This window comes from Aspergillus novofumigatus, assembly GCF_002847465.1.
Source record: "Aspergillus novofumigatus IBT 16806 chromosome Unknown P174scaffold_4, whole genome shotgun sequence".
NCBI lineage: Eukaryota > Fungi > Ascomycota > Eurotiomycetes > Eurotiales > Aspergillaceae > Aspergillus > Aspergillus novofumigatus.
In genome coordinates, this window is record NW_020194277.1 from 439,385 (window position 1) to 463,287 (window position 23,903).

The 23,903-nt window shown below is 50.3% G+C and overlaps 10 protein-coding genes across 10 annotated transcripts; 4 read left to right on the forward strand and 6 right to left on the reverse strand.

Annotated features, from left to right (window-relative positions):
* Nucleotides 1–1,240: 1,240 nt before the first annotated feature.
* P174DRAFT_388436 (amidase) lies at nucleotides 1,241–2,853 on the forward strand. The gene is made up of 2 exons (XM_024823408.1): nucleotides 1,241–2,619; nucleotides 2,675–2,853. Exons 1-2 carry the CDS (start codon nucleotides 1,257–1,259, stop codon nucleotides 2,827–2,829), a joined length of 1,518 nt encoding a protein of 505 aa, XP_024682238.1. The 5' UTR covers nucleotides 1,241–1,256; the 3' UTR covers nucleotides 2,830–2,853.
* A 36-nt stretch (nucleotides 2,854–2,889) lies between these two features.
* P174DRAFT_420235 (GNAT family N-acetyltransferase) lies at nucleotides 2,890–3,693 on the reverse strand (the record flags this gene model as incomplete). Its single annotated transcript, XM_024824854.1, has 3 exons — nucleotides 2,890–3,232; nucleotides 3,281–3,502; nucleotides 3,575–3,693. The coding sequence occupies 3 exons, from the start codon at nucleotides 3,691–3,693 to the stop codon at nucleotides 2,890–2,892; spliced, it is 684 nt and encodes a 227-aa protein (XP_024682239.1).
* Nucleotides 3,694–3,890: 197 nt separating this feature from the next.
* On the reverse strand, nucleotides 3,891–5,347 carry P174DRAFT_503513 (sideroflexin family transporter). The gene is made up of 4 exons (XM_024831167.1): nucleotides 5,151–5,347; nucleotides 4,960–5,093; nucleotides 4,802–4,896; nucleotides 3,891–4,748 (listed from the first exon to the last, which is right to left on the reverse strand). Exons 1-4 carry the CDS (start codon nucleotides 5,252–5,254, stop codon nucleotides 4,068–4,070), a joined length of 1,014 nt encoding a protein of 337 aa, XP_024682240.1. The 5' UTR covers nucleotides 5,255–5,347; the 3' UTR covers nucleotides 3,891–4,067.
* A 620-nt stretch (nucleotides 5,348–5,967) lies between these two features.
* P174DRAFT_459804 (PHD finger domain protein) lies at nucleotides 5,968–8,339 on the reverse strand (the record flags this gene model as incomplete). Its single annotated transcript, XM_024829808.1, has 3 exons — nucleotides 5,968–6,154; nucleotides 6,206–7,642; nucleotides 7,681–8,339. 3 exons carry the CDS (start codon nucleotides 8,337–8,339, stop codon nucleotides 5,968–5,970), a joined length of 2,283 nt encoding a protein of 760 aa, XP_024682241.1.
* Nucleotides 8,340–12,792: 4,453 nt separating this feature from the next.
* P174DRAFT_511938 (DUF2293 domain-containing protein) lies at nucleotides 12,793–14,256 on the forward strand. The gene is made up of 3 exons (XM_024831837.1): nucleotides 12,793–13,328; nucleotides 13,436–13,558; nucleotides 13,606–14,256. Exons 1-3 carry the CDS (start codon nucleotides 13,056–13,058, stop codon nucleotides 14,101–14,103), a joined length of 894 nt encoding a protein of 297 aa, XP_024682242.1. The 5' UTR covers nucleotides 12,793–13,055; the 3' UTR covers nucleotides 14,104–14,256.
* Nucleotides 14,257–14,651: 395 nt separating this feature from the next.
* On the reverse strand, nucleotides 14,652–15,253 carry P174DRAFT_503515 (uncharacterized protein; the record flags this gene model as incomplete). The annotated part of the gene is made up of 2 exons (XM_024831168.1): nucleotides 14,652–14,819; nucleotides 14,846–15,253. 2 exons carry the CDS (start codon nucleotides 15,251–15,253, stop codon nucleotides 14,652–14,654), a joined length of 576 nt encoding a protein of 191 aa, XP_024682243.1.
* A 1,248-nt stretch (nucleotides 15,254–16,501) lies between these two features.
* On the forward strand, nucleotides 16,502–18,851 carry P174DRAFT_440912 (pseudouridine synthase PUS7). The gene is made up of 2 exons (XM_024827169.1): nucleotides 16,502–16,730; nucleotides 16,784–18,851. The coding sequence occupies exons 1-2, from the start codon at nucleotides 16,522–16,524 to the stop codon at nucleotides 18,762–18,764; spliced, it is 2,190 nt and encodes a 729-aa protein (XP_024682244.1). The 5' UTR covers nucleotides 16,502–16,521; the 3' UTR covers nucleotides 18,765–18,851.
* Nucleotides 18,852–19,042: 191 nt separating this feature from the next.
* On the reverse strand, nucleotides 19,043–19,933 carry P174DRAFT_420240 (uncharacterized protein; the record flags this gene model as incomplete). The annotated part of the gene is made up of 1 exon (XM_024824855.1): nucleotides 19,043–19,933. One exon carries the CDS (start codon nucleotides 19,931–19,933, stop codon nucleotides 19,043–19,045), a length of 891 nt encoding a protein of 296 aa, XP_024682245.1.
* Nucleotides 19,934–20,026: 93 nt separating this feature from the next.
* On the reverse strand, nucleotides 20,027–20,455 carry P174DRAFT_158203 (uncharacterized protein). Its single transcript, XM_024821187.1, has one exon. It carries the CDS (start codon nucleotides 20,333–20,335, stop codon nucleotides 20,120–20,122), a length of 216 nt encoding a protein of 71 aa, XP_024682246.1. The 5' UTR covers nucleotides 20,336–20,455; the 3' UTR covers nucleotides 20,027–20,119.
* A 536-nt stretch (nucleotides 20,456–20,991) lies between these two features.
* On the forward strand, nucleotides 20,992–22,465 carry P174DRAFT_158225 (uncharacterized protein). Its single transcript, XM_024821188.1, has 2 exons — nucleotides 20,992–21,237; nucleotides 21,306–22,465. The coding sequence occupies exons 1-2, from the start codon at nucleotides 21,136–21,138 to the stop codon at nucleotides 22,392–22,394; spliced, it is 1,191 nt and encodes a 396-aa protein (XP_024682247.1). The 5' UTR covers nucleotides 20,992–21,135; the 3' UTR covers nucleotides 22,395–22,465.
* Nucleotides 22,466–23,903: the final 1,438 nt, after the last annotated feature.

Genomic DNA, 23,903 nt, shown 5'->3' on the forward strand with positions numbered 1-23,903 from the left:
GAACTTGAAGAAATCAGCAGAAAAGAAAGAGCAAGGGTACTCGAACTCCAGAGCATACCCTGGAGTCAGCGATCACGGAGGACATATATGTTTTTTTCTATCTTATTTCATTTTTAAGGGTTATATCCTGGATTTATGGGCTTGCGTGGACGGCTTTTTATTTCATCTTATTTTTTTCGCCCTTCTTCAATCATCCATTCAATCTGTCCCTTCTTGAGCAGCGGGATGGTTTATCCATCACCCTACGCGCATTTTGTCTACTATTATTCATTACTTCTGGGCGCCGGTGATATGATACAGGCTTACTTTACATTCGCATGGGGGCTATGCCTCAGTCTCTCTTCTTCGACTTGATTTACCACTCATTTTTATTTGACCCGGTGTTCTATTTAAGCGGCGTATTCAACTCTATATTGGCAAGCTTTCAATGGGAGCGGGTGTTTGGCACAGATGAGACTTGGCAAACAGAGCATTATTTGGGATCGAGTCATTTATAGGCGACATGATACAGTAGTCGTCTACATGGATCTGCCATGGATATTTCATTTTCGTGTATATCGGTTTCCATACATCTAGTACTTACCGTTCTATGGTGCAGCGATATTGGCGCAGCTGCACTGATAAAACGAATGGATAAAATCTACCTTCTCGTTTGATGCAGCTGTCAACATAGCCAACACCATCAACCACAGCTTATCTTCGTCTTGGTTACAAGACGGCATGCGCAGCCTTTTTCCAGGATAGCACGTTGCCCCTCTCTCAATCAGCCATTGTTATCAACCCGGGGACGCCACACCATTCCGAGGGTCCGTCTCCGCAACTAGCAATCAACAGTCGCACTAGTTGATCCATGCTCCAAGCCTCCAAAGGAATTGGAGTAAGTGGGGTTAACGCAACTGAATACAGAACTATCAGTTTCAATTTGAGCGAGTATACCTGGTCTCAAATGATAGGATGCTGCGGTTCGTCTTCGGCCGAAGACAATGCCATTAGGAAGGATGGCGATACCGGGTCATGGAAGACATCGATGTGAAGCACAACGACGGACTAATAGAGAGGTAGCATGACGCTATCTAGTTGAACTCAGTCCACCGTAATCCGATAGACGCCTGCAAATCGCTGACCCCAACTCACTGATCACTAGTCCTGGTCCTCAGATATACACTACCCCTCATTCATGGGCGAATTGATATATCCTCGCGTGCACTTAGGATTCAAATGGACTGATTTCGCCCTGTTCAAAGGAAAAGGGAGACATGGGCAGCATAGGCTCCATTGACGTCCAAGAACTTACGATATCAGAGTACCATGATGCTCTACGCGAGAGGAGGACGACCTGCGCCGAGGTCTTGACAGCATACCTCGATCGAATATCACGGTATAATAGCCTGCTCAAAGCTCTAATAACTGTCAGCAAGGATGCACTGGACGTCGCCCGACAAAAGGACCAGGAAACAGAGGCACTCCTACAGCGACATGGGAAAGACCACGCCTTTCCGCCCCTTCACGGGGTCCCCGTCATCCTGAAAGACACTTACAGCACCATCGACATGCCCACAACATCCGGAGTAAAAGCCCTCCACTCCCTACAAACCAAAGCCGATGCCTTCGTCATTACGAAGCTACGTCGTGCAGGCGCTATTATCCTCGGCAAGGCCAATCTTCACGAACTTTCGCTGGAGGGCGTCACTGTTTCTTCGCTGGGAGGTCAGACGCGGAACCCGTACGACCTCAGTCGGACACCCGGCGGATCGTCAGGTGGGACGGCTGCTGCTCTAGCAGCGAATCTGGCTCTCGTAGGCTGCGGCGGGGACACGATGAATTCGCTACGCTCGCCTGCGTCGGCGTGCTCGATCGTCGGATTTAGACCGACGAGGGGACAGATTTCGCGGAGAGGCATCATCCCTGTCACTGAGACGCAGGATGTGGCTGGGCCGATGGCACGGACGGTGCAAGATGTCCGGGTATTGTTCGATGTGATGAAGGGCGAAGACGAGGGCGACGAGGCTACTATCGATTGTCGACGTGACGCAACAGAGCGTGACTCTGGGACAGGTGGTAGCCGCAGACGAATTGGCGTTTTGAGATCGTTCTTCGCGGATGACAATGACACTGAAGGCTCAATTGTCAACCAGAGAGTGCTGAACGCGCTGGATAAAGCTAGAGCCAACTTGCAAGTTGAGCTCGTCACGCTCTGTCGTGAGAGTGCTCACTGGGACGTTCCCGCGCTCATTTCCTCAGCGGACATGCAAGCATACGAGTTCCGTAGTGTCTTCGACACCTTCCTACGATCGCCATTGATCGCGTCCACGCCCCATGAATCACTGGACTCCATCGTCGCCAGCGGCGAGTACCTCCAGGAAGCCGTGACACCGGCCCTCTACCGCACATTGCAGAAGGACGGGCCATATTCAATGCAAAGTCCAGAGTATGAGTCTCGCCTTGCGACAATTGCAGCATTGAAGAAGTCTGTAGAGAAGTGTTTCGAGGAACATCAACTGGACGCCCTCGTCTACCCGCACCAAAGACAGCTGGTCGCTTCAATCGGTTCAATGGTCCAGCCACAGAGGAATGGTATTCTAGCAGCGTTGACAGGAAGGCCAGCGATATGTCTACCTGGTATGTGAATTATATGACAATATGTGCTGTGGAGGAACCCGCTAACCATGTCCAGCTGGTTTCAGTCCTCATGCCGAGTCCGCTACTCTCGGTGTGCCAATCGGTTTGGAGCTAATGGGCAAACCATGGCAAGATGATGACCTGCTAGACCTTGCAGAGCAGTTGGAGAGAGGTATCCAGGGCAGACGGCCGCCAGATCTTCCCATTTAGCCATTCAACCCAATGTATATACACAAACAACATGGTATCAACATAAAGCCAACCATAAGACTAACACCTATAAACAAAAGCCACACACGGCATCCCAGCCTCATCCAGAAACTCCTCCACAGCCTCAAATCCACACTTGCTCAAAACACGCATACTCGCCTCATTCCCCTTGTCCGTGATAGCAACCACCTCCCTGCTCCTCTCCTGCTGCACATCCCCCCAAGTAATCCCCTGATAGATCCCCGGCCACGCACCCATCAACCCCCTCACAGCCTCAGTCGCATACCCCTTCCCCCAAAAGTCCGGGTGGAAGATATACCCCAGCTCCCAGCGCTTTCCGCCCATTTCCTCAACAAGCCCATAGCGCAAGCCAATAGAACCGATGATCCGGCCTGTTGCTTGCCTGTCTTAGCCTCCGCGCACACATAGATATACACATACACCCGCAAACAAGACGAGTAACTGGAACTCGAACTCGAACTCGAACTCGAACTCACCTTTCCCATCTCCATCTCCCCCTCCAACCGGCCCAGAAGACGCAGAAGACCCAGACCCAGACCCAATCTCCCGAATCACATACCCCACATTCTCAGGCACCCGCTGCTCCGGCCGCAGATACTCCTCCACCCATTTTTCCGTCGTCGCGAGATCCGCATCAGGGACCTTTTTGTGACTGTCTTGTTTCAGTAACCATCCTCTCCATTCTCAAATCTGATAGACGGGGTGATTGATAGGATATAAATACCTCCATATCATGACCTCTTCCAACCCGCGGATGGCGTGGATGCCTGCCGCGTCGGCGTCGACCATCGGGTCGAATTGGAGGCGGGCGGTGCGGAAGGGTGGGGGGAATGAGCTTTTCATTTTTTGTGAGTTGGATTGAGGTATATTTTTTTTTGAGGTAGTGGTTTGGATAGTGTGAGTTAGGGGATGTATTATATATATATATTGTTGTGGGTTGGTGCAGTGAGTCATCGGTTAGTTAATTCGTGGTCAGCGTGCTAGGTGAGACAGTAGACGGATGGGGTCGAATATTCTACAGAGTGCAAAGACCACGGAGTCATCGAGAGCAGTGGTATATATGTGTATATATGTAGATGGTCTATACGCTAAACAATATGATATCAACAATCCATGTGCATGCCACTGGATGAGGGCTTCTATATTCAGATTCCCGCCCCTGCCAAAAGGAAACGAAGAACCAACGCAATGCTCGATGAGTCCCATACCCACAAAATCTACATACCCCGGTTGAATTCAACCTGCCCGTCCTTGCCTCCTCGGCCCCAGAACTCCTCTTCCAGAGACTGGGCGCTAATTGCCTGCCGCTGAGGGAACGCTCCCAGGGCCAGCGGAAGAGCAAACAGCGATGTGGCCAGGATCAAACCCAGATTGATCGGCGTAACCATGCGCGGACGAGCCTTAAGCCAGGCCGTCTTCTCCAGCCTCACAAGAATCAGAGGTGGTACCACCATGATAGGCGTCGCGTTCAGTACCCGACTGATGGCCGTCTCCCCGACCGCAATGGTGGCGGCCTTCTTGCTCTTGCCCAGACTCTGGATCGGCTCACCGGTCTCCTCGCGCTTCTTCTTCTCCTCTTCAGAAAGGACAGGGTAGACGTCAATGCCCTGGCGAATCTCCTCGCCACGCATGAGGAACACATTGAGCGCACTGGCGCTGGAAACCGCAGCAAAGGGCACCAGACGGCCGAGAATGAGTTTTGTGTTGGGAGAAATGTTCTTCAGCCGAGGGACCAGGGCATTGAGACCCAGAGCCACCGAACATGACGCCGATACCGCCATTAAGTATGACTTGGCCATCTGAGATACCGACAGGGGAGTCGACTTATTCGCATTCGCATTGTTAATGGCGACATTGAGCGATTGGTTGGCGATCTGCCACAGAAGCGTTCCGGTAGTCTATACAGTCAGTGTGATGCCTCTCCAACATTCAAAAGACCCATGGTTCATACCTGCAGTCCTGGCGTAAGCATGCCCGCCGTCACCACCAGGTTGGAAAGAACGTAAGCCGACATGCGGAAGGGAAGGAAAACCGGTTCGCCAGTGTCTTGACAAGCCAAAGTTAGACAACCCCAAACTTATATTAAGCGACCAAATACTGCAAACACACCTGGATGCAATGTAGAGTCCACCACCTTCTTCGCCCGCCATAACTCGGGAGTCATAACAGGGACATGATTCTGCTTATAAGACGAGATAAGGCGCTTCGCTTGTTCTAGTCCCGAGGAGGATACGAACAACATTCTACGGTATATGTCAGTTGGAATACAGCAAGTTGAGACAGGCTGTTGGAATGCGCACCTTGGATCGGAGATATCTGCCGCATGGCGCACACGACCCCAGTAAGTGTTCAGATCATACTGCGACGCGGGAGGGTCCCGGTTGCCGGGAAGCGACGCGGACATGGCTGCAAATCAAAGAAAGACAGTCAATACTAAGAACGACAGACTAAAAAAGAGAAAAAGAATGAAGCAGAGCAGATGTTGAGCAGAAGGCGCTGGGGAGGAGTCACCGACGGAAAACGAAAATAATTGATCGGGGAACCACAAACACTATCAAGGGCGGTGAGCCGATAAGCGGGGGACTCAGCCAATCATGCTGCACCAATTGATGTGGTTCCTTAATTGTGTCACCGCCTTCCGGACAAATGTAGGACAAACGAATACAACTATGGATTACTACATCGGGGTACAAGGCCAGATGTAAGGGGTCATGGACATGATTGAACGGAAATGCTAGATACAGTAGTACATAGGTATCACTCAGTGGGGCAGACAAACCCCAACACATATTGAAGCAAATAGGAAATAAGTTATGACAGTAATCACGACTGTGACACATTGACATCATGTCAGTACAGACTGGGTATGCAGGGTTGGTGGAAACTGATGCCCTCCAGCGAAAATGGGGTATGTCTAATGATTCTGATAAAGCGACGGACAAAAGAGACATTAGGGATGGTCCAAAAGGTCAAACAATGTGAGTTTGGAGGAGCCTTTCAAAGAACAGAGGGCTCTTGTTGACGCTAGTCATGACCACTGACTTCGTATTCGTGATGATTACATGATAGTAGAGAGAAATAATGGCCGATCCAGTTGAAAAGCGAGAACCGGAGGAATTACCGGAATCGGAAGGATTTATGAGCCAGAGGTGAAGTTGGCGCATGTTCGGTGGCACTGACTGGACCTCGAACCCGGTTCTTCCTAGTCGGTGTCTGGGCGCAAAATACGCACACATACACAGACGGCAGATTCGACCGCTCAAGTCCGACACACTTGGTATGGAGCCAATGGTTGCACGATTCGCTGTGAGGGGTTAGCGAAGATGACAATAGAACGAAGCTGATGTTCGCTTACCATTGGATCATGAGATGGCCGCCATTGTCCATGGACTGGCAAACACATCTGGTGCTATTGCTTGGGTTGCTGTAGCGTTCAGTGGTCGGAGTAGCAAGGTCGGGGTCTGTCATGGTGGTTGGGGAAGTGTTAGGTGGCCGAGAATTCAGGTCAAGATCCCCACCGAAGCGTGGGGGAGACGAGCGTAGATGTGCAAAGGAGAGTGAGGACCTATTGGACCGTGACCCATAGCCGATTGTCTGGGACCGTGGAAGTCGTCCTCTTCCTTCAAGAACTTTTCGAAGTGCGTGCTGGGCATCGCCAGAATCATCTTCGTTCTCAGGAAGGAGTCCCGAAGGGGTCCCAACGCTAGGGAAGGTGAGATCCGAGTTTATCAACATCGACTGCCGCTTGGGAGTTGTCCTATTCCACTCATCCGCTCGGTACACGGGCCGTCTCGCAGGGACTCGAGAAGAACTAGCCCAGGGTGACGCTCTACCAGATTGGGATGAGGCAGCAGTGGAGGTATAGGAGCCCTTCGAATGGGGCCGGGAGCCAGAGTCACTGTGGGCCACAGTAGGTTCGCCGACGTCCGAATATGCGAAGGACGAGTTGCGGGTAGGAACAATTGGGTACTCGGAAAGATCGGCAGAGTCGAATTCATTCTCAGTTGCGAATCGGTCAATCTCCATTCCACTCACAGGGTCTGTCAGGCCGGTGGATGCCTCAGCAACGGTCTGCATCTCGGTCTTTGCTCTACCATCCTTGCCTATTCTTAAAATCACCGACTGAGAGCGAGTAGGAAACCCAGACGCAACCGTATTCGCTCTGGTGAGTTGTTGACGGAGGGGTTTGATGGGGGAGGACCGTCCCTTGGACGGGCTTTTGCGAATGCCACTGCTGGAAGCCATCATTCCAGACGCAGACTGTCCCGATACGGAACGCGGAGGGGGAGCATTTATAGCAGCATGAGTCACACTGCGAGCGAGCCCCGGCCGGGATCGACGAGGAGTAAAATCATCATCATCGTCCTCCTCCTCGTCGAAGCCTGTGAGAGAATGGTTAATGCTCTGCGCACGGCGAAGCTCTTCTCGCTTGAATTCCTCAGTCTGGTGGTGATATGGTTGTCTGGGTTGCTTAGAAAAGAGTCTCTTATCTGGGCTGAGCTGAGGGCCGCCGAAACGGCGGGCTGGTGAAGAGAGAAACAAAGCCGGATCTTCGGCCTTGGCTATAGGAAGACGGGGCGAAGTGGAGAAAGGAGCTGGGAACAGGGCTGCATCGGAAGGAGCAGCAGAGAGACTATACGTGGGACCGTGAACTTCGGGAAGGTCAAGGGTGACGTCGATCGCTGGTAGTTGCGGAATTCGAGCGTCCTGCAACGTTTGATTATGGCCCTGATTGGCAGAAGTTGGGGCACTCGAGTCGAAGGGGTTCATGCTGTTCCCAGACAAACTCAGGCTTCCCCCTGCTGCTCGATATCATTGTCCCAAAACAACCTCTGCTGAGGAAAGAAAGGCGAGGCAGACGGATCAATCGCCGCCAGGTCGAAAGGGTCTGGAGAGGACTGGAGACCCGCAAAAAACCTGGGCGAAGCACCTAGTAAGCGGCTAGGAGTCTCCAGATGACCACCATGCGGAGAGTGCTTTCTGTTTGTGTCGATGACATTGTCCAACCCGGTTATTTTCCTTCTCGATGCACTGCTTGGGGGTGGAGTTTGCATTGAAGCAGCAGACTTTGCAGAGTCTACGGTCCGAGGACCGTCCTCGCCTGAGCCACCATTAGGTTTTGCGGACCGTACTCTTCTGGCCGTATCAGTCTCCTGTTCCAAGCCCTGCAAAGCATCCACCCCTCCAGTTCGACCCGGGACCGTGTCTGGCAGTCGTAGTGCGTTCGAAGGGGTGCTCAAGCCGAATCGCTGGGGTGTTCGAAGGAACTCCGGACTCGACGCATAAGGATCTGACGTGTCCCAGGTAACTCGAGGGTCGAAAAAACTAGATTCGAGCTTGGGTGTCTGAAAGGCGGAATCACCGAACACTGTAGTTGTAGGAGTCCTCGTCGGTGTCTGAGGTTCACCGTTTGGATAGCTGAAGCTAAACATGAGCGAAGGCTCTGTCAGTATCATCTTCTCACGGAACCACTCTGGGACGGAGTCCATAGCATAGGGAGTCAGGCGGTTTCGCCGAGCAAGTTTTTATTGTATGTATCAAGCAGTGAAGAATGGGGGAAAAAAGGGCAAGCTCGTAGTAAAGCAGCGACTGACGAGAGGCACGCACAATGCGAATTCACCCCGCCAGTGCCGGGAGAGGATTCACAGTTCGTAAGGAGATAATGGTATGTGCGTAGAAGACTTTGAGCCATACCTGTGGACAGGGTTATCCCAACTCATGTCAGCAACCCAGTGATCCCAGCAACCATTCAATTCGAGCTGCCAGGCAACCTAATCAGAGGTCGTCCAGATACCTCGGGCGCTGAGGAATGTCCGAAAAGAGAGAGGCTCGGTGAACGATAATGAGCGGACGAGTAATGTGCACTTTCAGTGTCATTGAAGCCAAGCAGGCAACCGGGCCGGACGACGGATGTAGAAAGAATGTGAGCCCCCTCTTGAGTGAAACAAGGAGAGATTAGGACAAGATGTACCGATTATCTAGTACATATCTTGTATTCTCAAAGAGTACATAACAGATTTAATAGCGAGGAGAAGAGTAGAAAGGAAAAGGATATCGGAGCTATGACAGGACAAGGGAGGGCAATCGAAGGGATCCAGAGGCTCGAGGGGAAGGTTGGAGCTGCCCTGGAACAAAGGGAGAAGCGGAGGTATGTCTTTATCGTTGCTTGCCCTTTATCTATGTCTTTACCCTTTGACCTTGGTCTAGAAGGTTGTAGAGAAAAGGAAGGAAAAGAGGAGATTGGAGAGAGAGGAAGAGAGCAGGAGAGAAAAAGCTTCGAGAATTAATATGAAAGAAATCCAAGAGGGGAGGAAATCGTGTGTTTTTCTTTTCCTCTGTTTGTAATAATTTAGACACTGTATGTAATTTTTTCTTTTTCCCATCCGCAGATCCACCGCTACGCACTTCTTTTTTGCGATCACTTAACAGAAATACCGTTCTCTGGATCAGACTGGGACTGCAAATCATGAACAATAAATTAATCAGGCCAAACGGAAGCTCCAGCCCGATTCCCCTCCACTTCGCCGATGGTGTCTTGTTCTACTTAGTGGAGAATATAGTTTTCGTGAGATAATCTCGGATATGAAGGTATCTGTGGATGATTGTGCTACAAGTCGGCAAGTTCTTGATCTTTCAATCCATCAAAGTCTCTAGTACTCCTGTCTATTCAAGATGGTGAACCTGGTCAAGACTCAATTGATTGTTATGAAAACTGTTTGCTGAGCCAGGTTGATGTGCAATTCCGACCGGGTCGCACATGCCCAAGGCACCAAGGCAGCCTTGTGGCTACGGAAGCTACCGAGTCAAAGTTGTTCTTGGATGTAGACATCGTCATCACAACCCTAACGTGCGAAAGGACATGAATGACCAAAGGTAGGTTATCTCCCAGCCCGCCAATATGACTTACTGCATCATCACTGATCATGTATAGTGTTGTTTCTCGCGGGTTCAGGACTTTCCGATCCATGGACTTAACGAAGTTCGAAATAGCAGTATAAAGACCCCCTTGTCCTTGATGAAGAAGATATCATTCAGCATTGGAACGTTCATGTGCAGCCGGAGATGCATGCTATGGCTACGAGTCGGCCCTCACTGGTGTTCGTTTGTACGAGTTCGGGACCCCTCCTGCTGTGGTCGCTGAACCGGCAGATTCACAGTTGAAAGCCGCGCAATAGAATTATCGTACCAACAGTCTACTTCCCAAAGGATACATTGGTTGTCTGCAATTAGTCGCATGCTCGAGACTCGTGACAGTCTCCTTTGCAACATGGAGTGAAGTAGATGTTTGGCCGCCTCTCAACCTCTGCCACGGTATATTTGAGTCGCTGAGCCTTCAGGATACTATCATGGACACTCTGCAGATGGTCAAAGACAACCAGAGATACTAAATTGACGGATCTGCATCGCAAGTAAGGTCGAAAACAATAACTTGAGAGCTGTCTCAAGATCGCCAAACCTCCGAGTCAATATAACCCTTTCTGGACTAGCGTCCTGTGAGCTCTCAAATTAAGGTTGAAACTCACGTGATATGAGGTCATCAATGTTCTTATCATGCCATGTTCTTATCATGCCATGTTCTTATCATGCCATGTTCTTATCCTGGCCCGAAACGAAAAGGAGAATAATTGTTTCGATTCTCATATGGCGTATAGAACAACCTACCGGCATGGTGAGATATCACGCATAATCGGACAAGGTGCTTCTAATCACTAAGCGTGGTTATCGAATGAAGATTCAAGGACAATTTCCGTCAGCTGTGCGAGGCAACAAGGGAACGCTATCCCTGAATTGGAACGCTATCGGTGTTGTGCCTTGCGGAGTACTCCGTCAGCGACAGCACCTTCCCACCAATTGGAGAACGGCTGTCATCCTCTGATTGTCCAGTGCTCAGATGTACATGGATCCGATGAGCTGAGGAGAAGCAACACTAAAAGATGACAGGCTGGCTGAGCTTTTAATTGTTGATAATTGCGGACTTTTCTGGATGTCCCATCCTTTTTAGCCACGTCGTCGATTCAAGTAAGGGCAAGGTACAAGACACTTACTCCGATGACAAGAAACCTTTGACAAGAGTGGGTCTCAGCTGTGCCCCACCTTCATCTCCATCACGATCTCCAGTTGTCCTTTTCACCTGCAGGGGCAGCTCCCCTTCGGCTGAATCCATTGGACGTCGTTACGTCGGCATGAAGGTCTATTTCCGTCAGAGATTCGCGATCATTACTATTACTGATTTAGACAATTATCTATATGTTAGTTCAACCAGGAGCCGTTGACTTAGGAATACTGCATGCGTTGCCCCTCCGAGGCTTTCCCCCTTACCATCCTGCTGATCGGACCAAATTCGGGGAAAGTCGAGATCGAGCCCTGTACTCCGTTACCTAGTTGCGATTAGCTGCTCGCCGGGGTAAGACTCGCTAAGGACCTGGGCCGCTTATTAGTGACATTCCAATGGCCAGATGGGTGAGGCTATCGTGACTAGCTTGTTCTTTTCAGCTCCAGCCTCCAGCCTTGATCTCGCCCACATGGCCGAAAAGTGGACACGGGACGTTGGTGTTGGCAATTGAGATGAAATGGGTACAATGACGACATAACCCCTGACCACATAGAGTAATCCCACGATAACAGTTAAGGCAGCGCATGCAGAATGGGGACAGCTAGTATGGAGTAAATCCTCGATCTTTCGCAAGACTAGAGATCGTCAAGCGATCTTTTATGAAGTACGGAGTAGATATATACTTTCTGTACTCCGTACGCCATAGTTAATAATGAAGGAATCTCCGAGCTCGGCCCCAGAAGGCAGCAAACTTGTTCTTCCCACTTCCCAGTTTTCAACCTGTATCAACAACCAAGCTCGTGCCCGAGGAGCCCAATACCAAGTACTGACGGATTCATCTTGCCATTGACAATGTTTCTCGAAGGAATCAAATGGTCTTGGATTTGAAGATCATCTTCAGAGAATCACATGAGTGACCTCGAGTCTTCGAATACCGCACTCCAAATCAGTTTTATACATTAGACTAATGATGTAGCTGGAGAAGACCTGTTGTCAATCTAGGCGCCATGCCCACAAGACGGATCGGCGTCCGAAACACATGACAAGGCACCATTGCATCGTCTTAACTGAATTTTGCAGTTTCTGAACTAGCACAAGCTGCTATTACGTATAATTGTAAAGATGATTGAAGATTTCAGGAGGCCAGTGGTTCTTTCTTGAGGGTTGCTGAGACAGTAGCCCCATCCGCTATACCGATGATTCCAGTGCCATGGTCGCTAGGGGTCTACAGCACATCAGATCCTCACAGCGGTGACAGAATGGAACCTTGGAAAGCAGAAGTACTACTATATCACCGCGGCAACACTCACCATCCTGTCACGATCCGGCATGTAAGCGCATTTGCCAGATAACGAACATCTGGCGAATGAGACATTCATATGAAGATCAATGCCAACGGTCCTTCGAGCAACCTTTAGCAGCTCAAAGGATAGATGAGCAATGGCATAACACAAGCTACTTTGACTTCCCCATTATCATGAAACATGGCAAGCTAATCGAAGATTAGCAGTTGATGACATTCTGCGACCCCGATAGGGACAAAGCAATTGTCTTCTACGCCTCAGGGATGGAATCCTGGAGAAATGCGAAACCATTTGACTAATGTAGTCTTGGATATCAACTGAGATTCGGACAGACTGGCCACTGCAGGACACAGAGTACCTATAGGCAGAAGTTGTGGTGTTATTAGTTGTAGGTATGATGAGGAGATAGAGAGTTGAGCGTGCCTCATTGTATACATTTACCCGAAAAGTAAGGCAGACTATCATTGCATTGCCACATCTCCAGCCACACTTTGCACCCCGCCAAGGAACCCGATGGGCAGCAAGGATTTCAAAAGAGTCTCCCATTCGTTATTGATGCTTCGATTACCTTTTCATTATTGGTCGTGAGAATCCTCAGGGTACCTTGACTGGTACATTAGTCCTCAGTTTACTTGTACCTGATTCCATGTATGGGCTCAATGCCTTCCCGTTGTCTTTTCTTTGTTGACAAGCCACCGCTCGCTTCGAAGCATGAGACAGCTGGTCGGTGAATGAACCGTGCCATGAGTCAGATACTTCGAGGATTTTGCGTACCTTTTTGGAGACCACCTACTTAAGCCTATTTTATTTTCAGTCCCTCAAATCCCCACATTGCCAGTAAACCCGAAATGTCGCTTCCATCAGGCCGCAGGAAAGGGCCCCGGAAACATGCTCGGCGTCGAAAGACTCGCGTCAAGAATGGATTCGCTTCACCTAAATCGCCTCAATCTATTTTAGCCGAAGTACGAAGAAAGACCACTTCGAAAGCGCGCAATCAGGGCGGACTTTTCGGTACTACGGGCAACCCTGATGCCAACACCGCAAGAAATTGTGGTAATCAACAGTCATTAAAATATTCAAAGTTTGTTAGACTTCCTGCTTCGATGGAACCTCTTGAAGAGGTATGATTGTTGTTTCCTTTTATCCTATGACTGTGGCGCTATAGATCCGACGGCAAGGTCCTAGCTTAGCTTGCAGCTCTAGTTCAGCTGACGCTTCGTCCCAACAGAATTGCTTAGATAGGGAGCCCTTGCAGGACAACTATGTCTTTGTGCCAAAGGGCGATGTTTATATTACGCGGCACTGTCGGACTCAGACCAAAGAGTCCCGTCGGATAGTCTACGTCGTCTATGTAAGGATTGCCCGCGCGTTCTGCTTCCATCATCTAACGCATCACAGGACAATGCCGGAAAACGAAATATTGGACTCCGCGTACCGAGAGATGTGTACGCTGCTGTTCTCAAATCCGCTGCAGCGACTGCCCATTCGCGTGCTCATGCTGTCAAGACACGAGACGAAAAGGACCTGTCGCGAGCTAGACAAATCCTGCGCAACAAGTTTCCACTCATGCCAGCTGAGTCCCTGGAGACTATTGTTGATCACGCTTTCCTGAAGTGCTCTGGACGAGTAGGAAGAACGACAAGGAAAACAGACGAACAAAAGGCCGATTTGGCTGTGGAAGCACACATCAGGCATACGCATACGCCTTACGAATCCCTTCTCGACGCGGGAAAAGCACGGCAAGAAGCCAGACAAGCGGTTTGGGATATGGTGCAAGCCATCAAAACTGCGTGGGAGGGTGCAAAGGCTCAGTCTACAGATTCGTTGCCTATGCGCAGTCGTGATGATGGTCAAAAATCGACAAGTCCTGCTGACGACGTGATCTGGATTGATTGACGGCCTCTCGAGCGCGAAGACTTTTTTCACCTGTCATAACGGCCATACGACATTAACCTTGATAGAGGGCTTTTTCGACCGGCGACACCCGATTTTCAGCAATGACCCTCATGATGATATGAGAAATGAACGATCTTATGTATCCTGACATGCATAGAGTACAATATAGAATATGCATAGACGGAACGGAGTGTGTCGATTCACCATCGTCTCCTTCAGTATGTTTAATGATAATAGCTGAGGCTGTTGTCACTGCAGCCCATTACAATGAATTGCATTTCTTGTCATAGGGAACTGTGAACAAGAATAAATTATACCCATTTGTATTACTGTGATGAAATGACACATTCGACCAGCCACCGCACGCAACTCCAAGATCGCAGAATAAGCAAAGAGACATACCTTTCCCAACAATGAACCCAAACAATCCGGACTCCAACCAGCATGCGCCAAGCGTTCGTTCGTTGCGTCGCTCTGATGCCTATCCTTTCTCAGTCAGCCAGTCCACCAATTGAAAAATTTAGTTAAAGACGCAAAGCCAAGGGAGATCATTGCTGAGCAGATTCAGGTAGCTTATCGTCATCTTGCGCCTCCTGCGAGTCAGAGTCTGCCTCCTCGTACACTTCAACAGTGACAGTGGGGAGCTCAGCCTCCTGCGAGTCAGAGTCTGTCTCTTCGAACACTTCAACAGTGACAGTGGGAAGCTCTTGCTCCCACTCCACCATATCACACCAGAACACACGCACCGGACCAAGTTTATACGGGAGATCGAACTTTCCCCGAACTCAAGCTGATCAAACATGTGCATGAGGTGACGTTGGACCTCTTCAAAGAGCTCTACCTCCGTCGGGAAGGGGTTTGTCGTGCCGTCATCCTGGTTGATCAGCTCATAGTGTATGAAAAGGCTCTTGCGCCCTGGAATGGGGTGCCGCGGGTTGCGGAATTGTTGTGATTCGAGATGCGCTGTGACAGTGCTGTAGGCGTCATCAATGACATCCATCATTTCGCCGGGCTGGGTGGTATACCCCATGTGGACGATGATGTACAGCCCCGGTTCGAGGTTGTACGGGTTGGGCCAGTCGATGTAAAGACCGGCATCCTGCATGCGCGCCTGGCGCTCGTCTTGCTCGCTCCACTGTGGGATACCCATGCTGTTAGATTTGCAAAATTGGTTTGGATATAATACTCAACGTCTTGAAGAAGGGTAGCCGGTTCGAGGAGTTTGCGTACAGTAGGTGAGTTGCGTTCAAAGTTTTGGAAATCGAGACGAAGGAGGGAAATAGAGAGAACAGAGGAGTTCGATGGTTGGATATCATTCCACCGGTGAGAAAGGAGAGCGACTTTATAGTTGGAGTTATCAGCAATGGACTTTGAGCAGAGTGTAAGGTGTCTCAATTCCATGGCGTTTCTGCATTGGATCCCCTTCTTAGGCCTCAAGAGTCTCCTAGTCAACAAAGAGATTCTTTGCGACGTGTCTCTCATCCTGAAAAGAACCATTATGATGCGAATCATGTCGGAAAGGCAATTCTTCATTACCTTTACGGAGCTCCGCCATAGGATGCCGTTGCGACAGACAAGGAGTCGATTCCATGAAACTGTTGATCTGAATTCCCTTGTCTACTAGCAAGAGTCTCACTCTCGATCCCTGTCCGGGTGTTCTTCTTGAAAAGGCCTTGTCGTAAGGCAAATAATAGGAAGCAACATTCGTAGGGGTTCCATGGGTCTTGATATCATGAAAAGCCCATTGTGCTTTCAGTGGGTTCGCCCCAACAGTTATCGAACATATCTTTCTTTGTTCGTCCTGGTCTCTTGAGACTTATGGCGTTTCGAACTTGGGTCAAACTGCTAGACCCAAATCTTTACAAGGAGGATTTCTCGACCCTGAGAGGGCCTTTGTCCTTGGCTTTTCTGTAGCATGTTGGTCTTTGTCTACTGTGTATTTTTGACTTGGCCAGCACACTTGGAATAACATCTCCTTGTTCTGCCCCAACTGCTGTCTTGAATGGGCCTAGGTACGCGAGTGATGTTCAGAATAGCCTCTAGAAGGTTTGATGGAGAAGTTACTATGTGTCTATATACTCGAGGATGCTACATGATGCCTAGCGCTTATACTGATGATCTAACAACCCTCATTGTGCTAACAATTTCACTGTTACACCAGGGAATAATATTGACCTTTTCAGATAACAATAATCACTTGAGCTAAAGTAGACACTGCGTACTCCGTGTAAATAAGTATACATCAAGAATTCAAGGTACCGTCTACAGTTGCTATCAGACGTCCCAAATAGGCAGTAGGGCTAGCCCTGGTCTATGCCGCTTGCGGTAAAGGCTATTGCGGAGATTGAAGCAGTTCTCCGCCAACAAGCTGCAGCTCTAGATCCAGTATCTTCGTGCAGAAATACTCATATCTCAACAATGGAGAGCGCAGATATTGTCGAGTCACCGCGCAAGCGACTCAAGACTGAGGATATCTCCATCTCGGACGATGCTGTGCTGCCTCCTTCCACCGTGCCGGCTCTGGAGATCTCCGATGGGGATGCTCAAGCATTGAAGGAAGCTGAGGTCGGAATCACCGAATTTGTCAGTGCAGACAACGTGGGCTTTTCCGGAGTTCTGAAGAAGAGGTACAACTGAAATCTGAGATACCGCAAATCAAGTTAACCCTCTTTTGTCTCAGATACACCGATTTCCTCGTCAATGAGATTCTCCCGTCCGGTGAAGTTTTGCATCTTCGAAATTTGAATCCTCCCACTTCGCCTGCAGATGGAACCAAGAACAACGATGCTGGGACCAAGTCGGAGGCTCCTGTAGTGGATAATACCGCAGAGTCAGCAGCCGCTGGAGAGAAAGATGCGCCGCCCGCTAAAGAGGAGGCCGCTGCCGAGTTCCAGCTCTCAGAGGAAGACAAGGCATTATTGGAGTCATTCTTTGGCACCGAGGCTACCGAGCGAATTTTGGCTCTACATACCCGTGCCCTGTCTAACCCCAGAGCGAGGCCGAACGAGTTGGGTCGAGTGAACACTGTCGTTGTCACAGATCGCGACCAGCGCATCAAGATTCACCAGGCAATCCGTCGCATTTTCAATTCGCAACTCGAATCGCAGACTGATAGCGAAGGCATGATGAATATCTCGGCCGCTCCCAACCGGAACAAGCGCAACCCCCAAGGTGGACGTGGTTCAGGGCGCGAACGAGGCCGGCTCAACTTCGAGGAGCTGGGAGGCTCCTATCTGCATTTTACGATATACAAGGAGAACAAGGATACCATGGAAGTTATATCTTTCCTGGCGCGTTCAATGAAAATGGCTCCGAGAAGCTTCCAGTTTGCCGGTACTAAGGACCGACGTGGTGTGACCGTGCAGCGAGCATGTGTAAGCCGGGTCTTTGCCGACCGGCTCGCAAAGCTTAACTCTGCCCTTCGCAACTCGGCCGTGGGAGACTACGAGTATTGCCGCCATGGCCTCGAGCTGGGCGATCTGAAGGGTAATGAGTTCGTCATCACTCTGCGGGAATGCGTTATTCCTGGTGTGGACCTTCAAAATCGCGAAGATGCCGTCGCCAAGGCCAAGGAGTTTGTGGGCTCCGCATTGCGAAACCTCCGTGAGCGCGGTTACTTCAATTACTACGGCCTGCAACGCTTCGGAACCTTTGCGACCCGCACGGATATGGTCGGTGTGAAGATGCTCCAGGGTGACTTCAAGGGCGCCTGTGATGCAATCCTGCATTACAGTCCTCATATCCTTGCAGCAGCCCAGGAAGGCAACTCGACCTCCACGATTAGCTCAGATGACAAGGCTCGTGCAGAAGCAATCCACATGTTCCAGACTACCGGCAAAGTCACCGAGGCCGTGGAGAAACTACCCCGGAAATTCTCAGCGGAAAACAACCTGATCCGCCATCTGGGCCGCTCCCAGAACGATTATCTCGGAGCATTGCAAACCATTCCCCGAAACCTACGTCTGATGTACGTGCACGCTTACCAGTCTCTGGTCTGGAACTTCGCTGTCGGCGAACGCTGGCGGCTCTACGGCGACAAAGTAGTAGAAGGCGACCTCGTCCTTATCCACGAGCACCGCGAAAAGGTCGAATCAACCGACCCTGAAGCTGAGGTCGACGCCGACGGCGAGGTTGTCGTCAAGCCCGCGGCACACGACAGCGCCTACTCAGCCGAAGACATGTTCGAGCGCGCCCGCGCCCTAACCGCCGAGGAAGCCGCCAGCGGTAAGTACTCCATTTTCGACGTCGTCCTGCCGCTCCCTGGATTCGACGTGGTCTACCCCGCCAACGAGGTGACCAACTTCTACAAGCGCTTCATGGGCAGCGAGCAAGGCGGTGGTCTCGATCCCTTCGACATGCGCCGCAAGTGGAAGGATATCAGTCTTAGCGGCGGCTACCGCAAGGTCCTTAGCCGGATGGGTGCGGACTACTCGGTGGATGTTAAACTGTATTCTCAGGACGACGAGCAGTTCGTGCAAACGGATTTGGACAGGCTCAACGGCAAGGAAGCAGCTACTGGGTCTAATGCTGATTCCGCTGGAAAGATCGCCGTGGTCCTCAAGTTCCAGCTCGGGTCGAGCCAGTATGCTACAATGGCACTGAGAGAGCTAATGAAGGGCAAGGTCGTGGCTTACAAGCCGGATTTTGGAGGTGGACGATAGTCGCTTTGTCCGAATGTCTATATATGAGCGTTGGAAAGAGACAGACAAAATTGTAGATACCACATGAAGGCATAAAAAGATATGATAATCTCTCATTCCAAATCTCATTCTCTTACTCAACTTGTAGGTACCGACAAGTATCGCCAGATAGCATCAATCAACAAAGAATCCAGGGTACCGCCCAGCAAAGCTTCAAAACATCGCGGCAGACGTCAAGAATTCGCGCATTATTAAAATCGTCCAATGAACCCAGGCATAACCCATTACATTTCGCAGCATTATCTGCGCGTCGCGGGTTCGTCGTCACCGATGGAAGATACGGATGAAATATCATCTAGATCGCGACTATGCGTGGCTCCCCGCCTGTCACTCAGACCCGACACCTCGGACATGGCATCATCCAACGGATGATCAAACGGCGAGCGGGGACGATCTTCGCTTCCGGCTCGCCATCCAGGTGTGACTGGGCTGGTTTCCGGTAACCCTAATCCGCCTTCTGGTTGTCTATGCTCTGAGACTCCAGCTGGAGGAGTAGGAACGGACAATGTAGGTGGCTGGGATCTCGGCGTCGCGTTTATTTGATGATTGTATGGCTGGCTTGGTGGAATGTGATCATTTGAGGCGGCCTGAGAAGGATAGGGGCCGTCGAAGAGGATTTCATGGGATCTTGCGTGTCCGACGTTCCATGGAGTACCGTTCTGCGGCAGCAAGTTTGTTCGAGTTGTGTGAGCCATATCAACTTGGAGGTCCGATGGGTCCTCTTGTCGAGTTTTCCGACGGCGGCGTCTCAGAAGAAGGAATAACGCTCCGAGGAGCAATGCAGCACCAACTACAGATACTGGAACAGCTATAGCGATTGTCTTCGTGTTGCTGCTTCCTGAGCTGCTGTCTCCCGGTTGGGGAGAAGTCCCAGTTGAGATTGAAGAGATTACTGTGGTCGCCGTCGGGAGAACGTTTGTAATTTGTGATGTGAGGGATGTCGGTTCATATGTCGTGTGGCTTGTTCGCACAATGGTAGCCGTCGCATCCGACCCGAACAGAGATGTCGGCGAAGATGTAGAGACTGTCTCGCCGTACCATGGCGATGGCTGCTCCTCTCCAGGAGATAGCGGCTGTATACTGTGCTCATTGGCGCTGTCCAGGGAATTCGGCCTTTCAGGATCAATCATTCTGTTATACCTATCTGTGGTCGTCTCACGATTCCGGGATAAATTAAGACAAGCACTCCCTCGGATGATTCAACGTCGCATAACCAGCTATTGAGACAGTTATTGAGACGATGCAATTGTCCTCCAGGCTCGCCAGACTCGTACCACAATGCAGACTAGAAGCCAGTCCTCACATTCAAAACCTGTTCAACCACCAAAGTTGCTTACTGCTAGAAGCTCAACAGGCTGTAAGAAGTTGAATAAGCATGCACTTTGAATCTCTCCCGTATTCTTGCCTCCAGGTGACAACTTCGAACGACAAACTGACGAAGAGGGGCAGAGCAAGGAGAAGTAGATCATTTTTTTACGAGACCGACAACAGAAAAGAAACAAAAAAACGGTCGCCAAAGGGAGCGCTGACATGGCGCAGCAGCGTCAAGCGGTTACCAAGTATAGACCCGGACAATGAAAGGGCACCGATCAGCGGCCAATCAGCGGGAAGTGAGGCAGCCGCCTGCCTCTGAACACGAGCCGCTGCACACCATGGATTCGTAACACGACGGGACTGAACTCATCGCCGATTGACTGCTCCAGAAGTCTCGATGTCCAGTAATCCTGGCGCGCGGCATGATGCAAGCATCATTGCCTATTGATAAGGCTCCATGATGTCCACAGCGGTTGTAAAGGCGCCTCGCTCAGTTGAGTACGCAGTACGGAGTACTCGTGTTCAAAATGAAGACAAGACTTCGCGGTCGCATTATGTGGCCCAGATCAGCAAGCACGAAGACATAGTGACCCGAGTTGTCTACTGCTTTGATCGGCGGGTTAGCTTAGGTAGTTTAAGACGAGAAATGCGTGTCGTTGGGGCCAAATGCTTCAACTGTAGGACAAGACACTCGGTTATTGTCACTGTCACGCAAGGGTTTGAACTCTAATGTCAGCTGAAACAACATTGTTTCCCATTTGGCCATGCCAATGAGACGAAGTTTTACCTCGTATAACTGAACATGATCCCGAAGGAAACAAGAGAAAGCGTGGAGCAAGAGGAAGCCGAAGAATAGAGAATAGTCACGTGCCCAGCGGAGATTGGAGATAACTGAGAATGCGGGGCGGGGATGACGCCAGATGCTGCGTCACCGATCCTAGTTGGATCGGACACCTAATACAGTTGTGCTCATATTCATTCCATTATCTTTATATATTGGAATACGTTTGAGCTCACGATGAGTGGCTTAAGAGAAACTCTGAAAGAGGGCTGGCACCCTAAGGGTAAGTCTGGAGGAAAAGAAAGCTGGCGGGGAGACTTCAAAGGCATCAATCAAGTGGTTCGTACTTTTCCGATCTTTTGGGCAAATTCAGTATTTGACATTTGCTGACGCTCGCTTTGGTATAGGCAGGATGGATGGGAAAGGGGAATAATAGGGACAGCGAGCAGGAGCAGCACGTCTCTCGACCCCTGTCATCACTCAAGGATCCATCCGCTTTCGGGCCACCACCGAAACACATTGCGGTCCATGGACCTGGTGCGGTTCCGAATCAGACGACGCCGGATCGCAGGGGATTAGGGGCGCCTCTATCCCAGGAAGAGATCCAGCACGCGCAGGCCCGGCAGCAGGAGCAGAATCGAGCTGAGGAGGCCGAACCCCAAAGACCAGCTGGTCCACCGCTACCCTACCGAGTGAATACGACGGGTATAAACACGGATAATCTTCCACCTCCTCCAGTCCGAAGAATGCATTCGCCGGCAAATTCCGTGTCCTCTTCGAGTTCTAGGCCAGTGCCGAGCGTACCGCCTCGGATTCCTCTTCGCATGAACTCTACTCCACAGTCCCACCCAGCAACCCCTCCCCCGGCATATTCCCCATCAGAACCGGCTTCTGCGGGACTCTTGAACCAAAGTGCTGTCTCCCGTCTATCCAATGCTGGAGTTTCAGTTCCTGCACTTGGCATTGGACACGATAGAAGCAGCCCCAGCAACACAACCGGTGGAGTAGTCGGCCAAGCCTCAGTTAATGAGCTTCAAGCTCGCTTCTCGCAAATGAGGACAGGCTCATCTCAATCTCCGTCGCAAGGCCCCTCCCTGCCGGTTCGGGGAAGCACAACACAGCCCGAGTCATCGGCAACATCTACAGTGAACAACTTGCGCGAGCGGCATAACGATAAGCTTCAAGCGGGCAAAGAACGAGTCCAGGACTTGAATGACAGATACAAGATCACTCAACGCTTCAATAACTTTGTCGACGAGAAAAGGTCGGCAAACACATCCATCTCATCCAAGCAATTCCGGCCTCCTCCTACACCCCCGCACCTTAATCGAAGCCAGCCTTCATCCGACTCAGTAGAAATAGACGCATTGAACCGGCGAAAGGCCCCACCACCGCCACCTCCCAAGAAAGCAGCGATGCGATCAACACCTGTCAACGCCCCTTCTCCATCATCACCTGCGCCTCCGCCGCTCCCGCTGAGTACCAAACCCGTCTGAGCGGAGGTTAGGTCAACTGATGTCGAGTCGATTGTATCTACTGCGTTTATCCTTATGGGATTTGTCCATCACGTTCGTTTCACTGTACAATAGATCAAGTACATTTATATTTTGAACATGCATCCACCAACCGCTCCAACGCTAGGCTGGAACAGACTTGCAATGCGCGGTAGTAGGGCTGGCAACGTAAGTGGAAAAACTGCATTTACTCCCAGGACTCTCGGCCAATTGACCTGAATAAGGGAGCCTAGCAGTATTGTTTTCCGGCTGACTGGCTATTCTACGGATAAATACCATCGACTAAGACGGCTGTGGCGGATGTGGCTTGTTAGCGTCTTCAGCGAAAATCACAACTCAAAGGTCTGCCCTGCCGTACTGTGGTTCAGGGAGAGGCAATTTTGATACCAAAACAGCAAATAGAACACCGCCAGAATCAGATCAATGCTATGCGCTCCACCATCTCAAGAAAGGTTTTACTTAGGCGCTTTGAGGGCGAGCTGAAGACCCTCGAGTAGAATCGGTCAACCGGCATGGCGTTTGATAGGTTGATAGGCGTTCTATCTGCACACTTGTGTTGGTTGCATAACTTGCATTAGTGCAATCCTGCAGTGAGTCTAGTTTTGTTCAGGGGTAGAAATGTTGAATCAAGGAAGCCCCATGCCTCGGTTCATTCTATATCTCTAGAGTTTATAACTACGGGCTATTTTCCCTTTGTTGGGGTGAATCCTTAAATGCTTCATGTGAACGATGTTCCACGCGCTATGACACCTTGATGCTGCCTTGATGCTGCCTTGATGCCTAGGCCCTGGTGGCCTTGGGGTTAAGGCCAAAGGCCTGCAAATCTCGTGCCATGCCAAATCCGGGGTAACCTATTCGCGACCCTATCGCTGACTAATCCAAGACGCCAAAACGCCAATATTAAAATTTCTGATTGGCTACTTGGCTGGTATTGCGCATCACTTTTGCGACGCGGATCATTTAAAAAGGTCGCGGTCCCTACTACAGTCTATATAGGTCAGCAGGGATGGAGGTACGAGGGTTGTACTTGTGTAGCTTTGCATCTAAGTAGATGTACTCTATTATTGAAGTATAGAAGATGTAGAATTATTCCCAGAATAGCTCGTTGAGAGATCACCGTGTCTTCATGCCTTGCATCATTGTTCAACACATCGCGTGAGGATGACGGCAGTGGCAAGAAACCATCCAACAGGTATCTACCTCTACCGAGCAATAAGCTATAGCATCATCATCATGGTTTGACCAATGCGCTTCTATATAACTATCTGTAAGGCCCTTTTATTCATGGTATATCTAGAAGATCTTCTTCACAAGCTTGCTAGGGAAATTGATTGTTGCAATCAATTGTGTTGGGCCGAGGTTTCATCGACGCCCAGAGCAGCCAAATTCCCAACAAATGCATCACGGCTCCACTCTTGGAGATACTAATGACACTTCAATATTTTTCTGCCATTGACGAGACTAGACTCTCTTGATTTGTAGAGAATCATT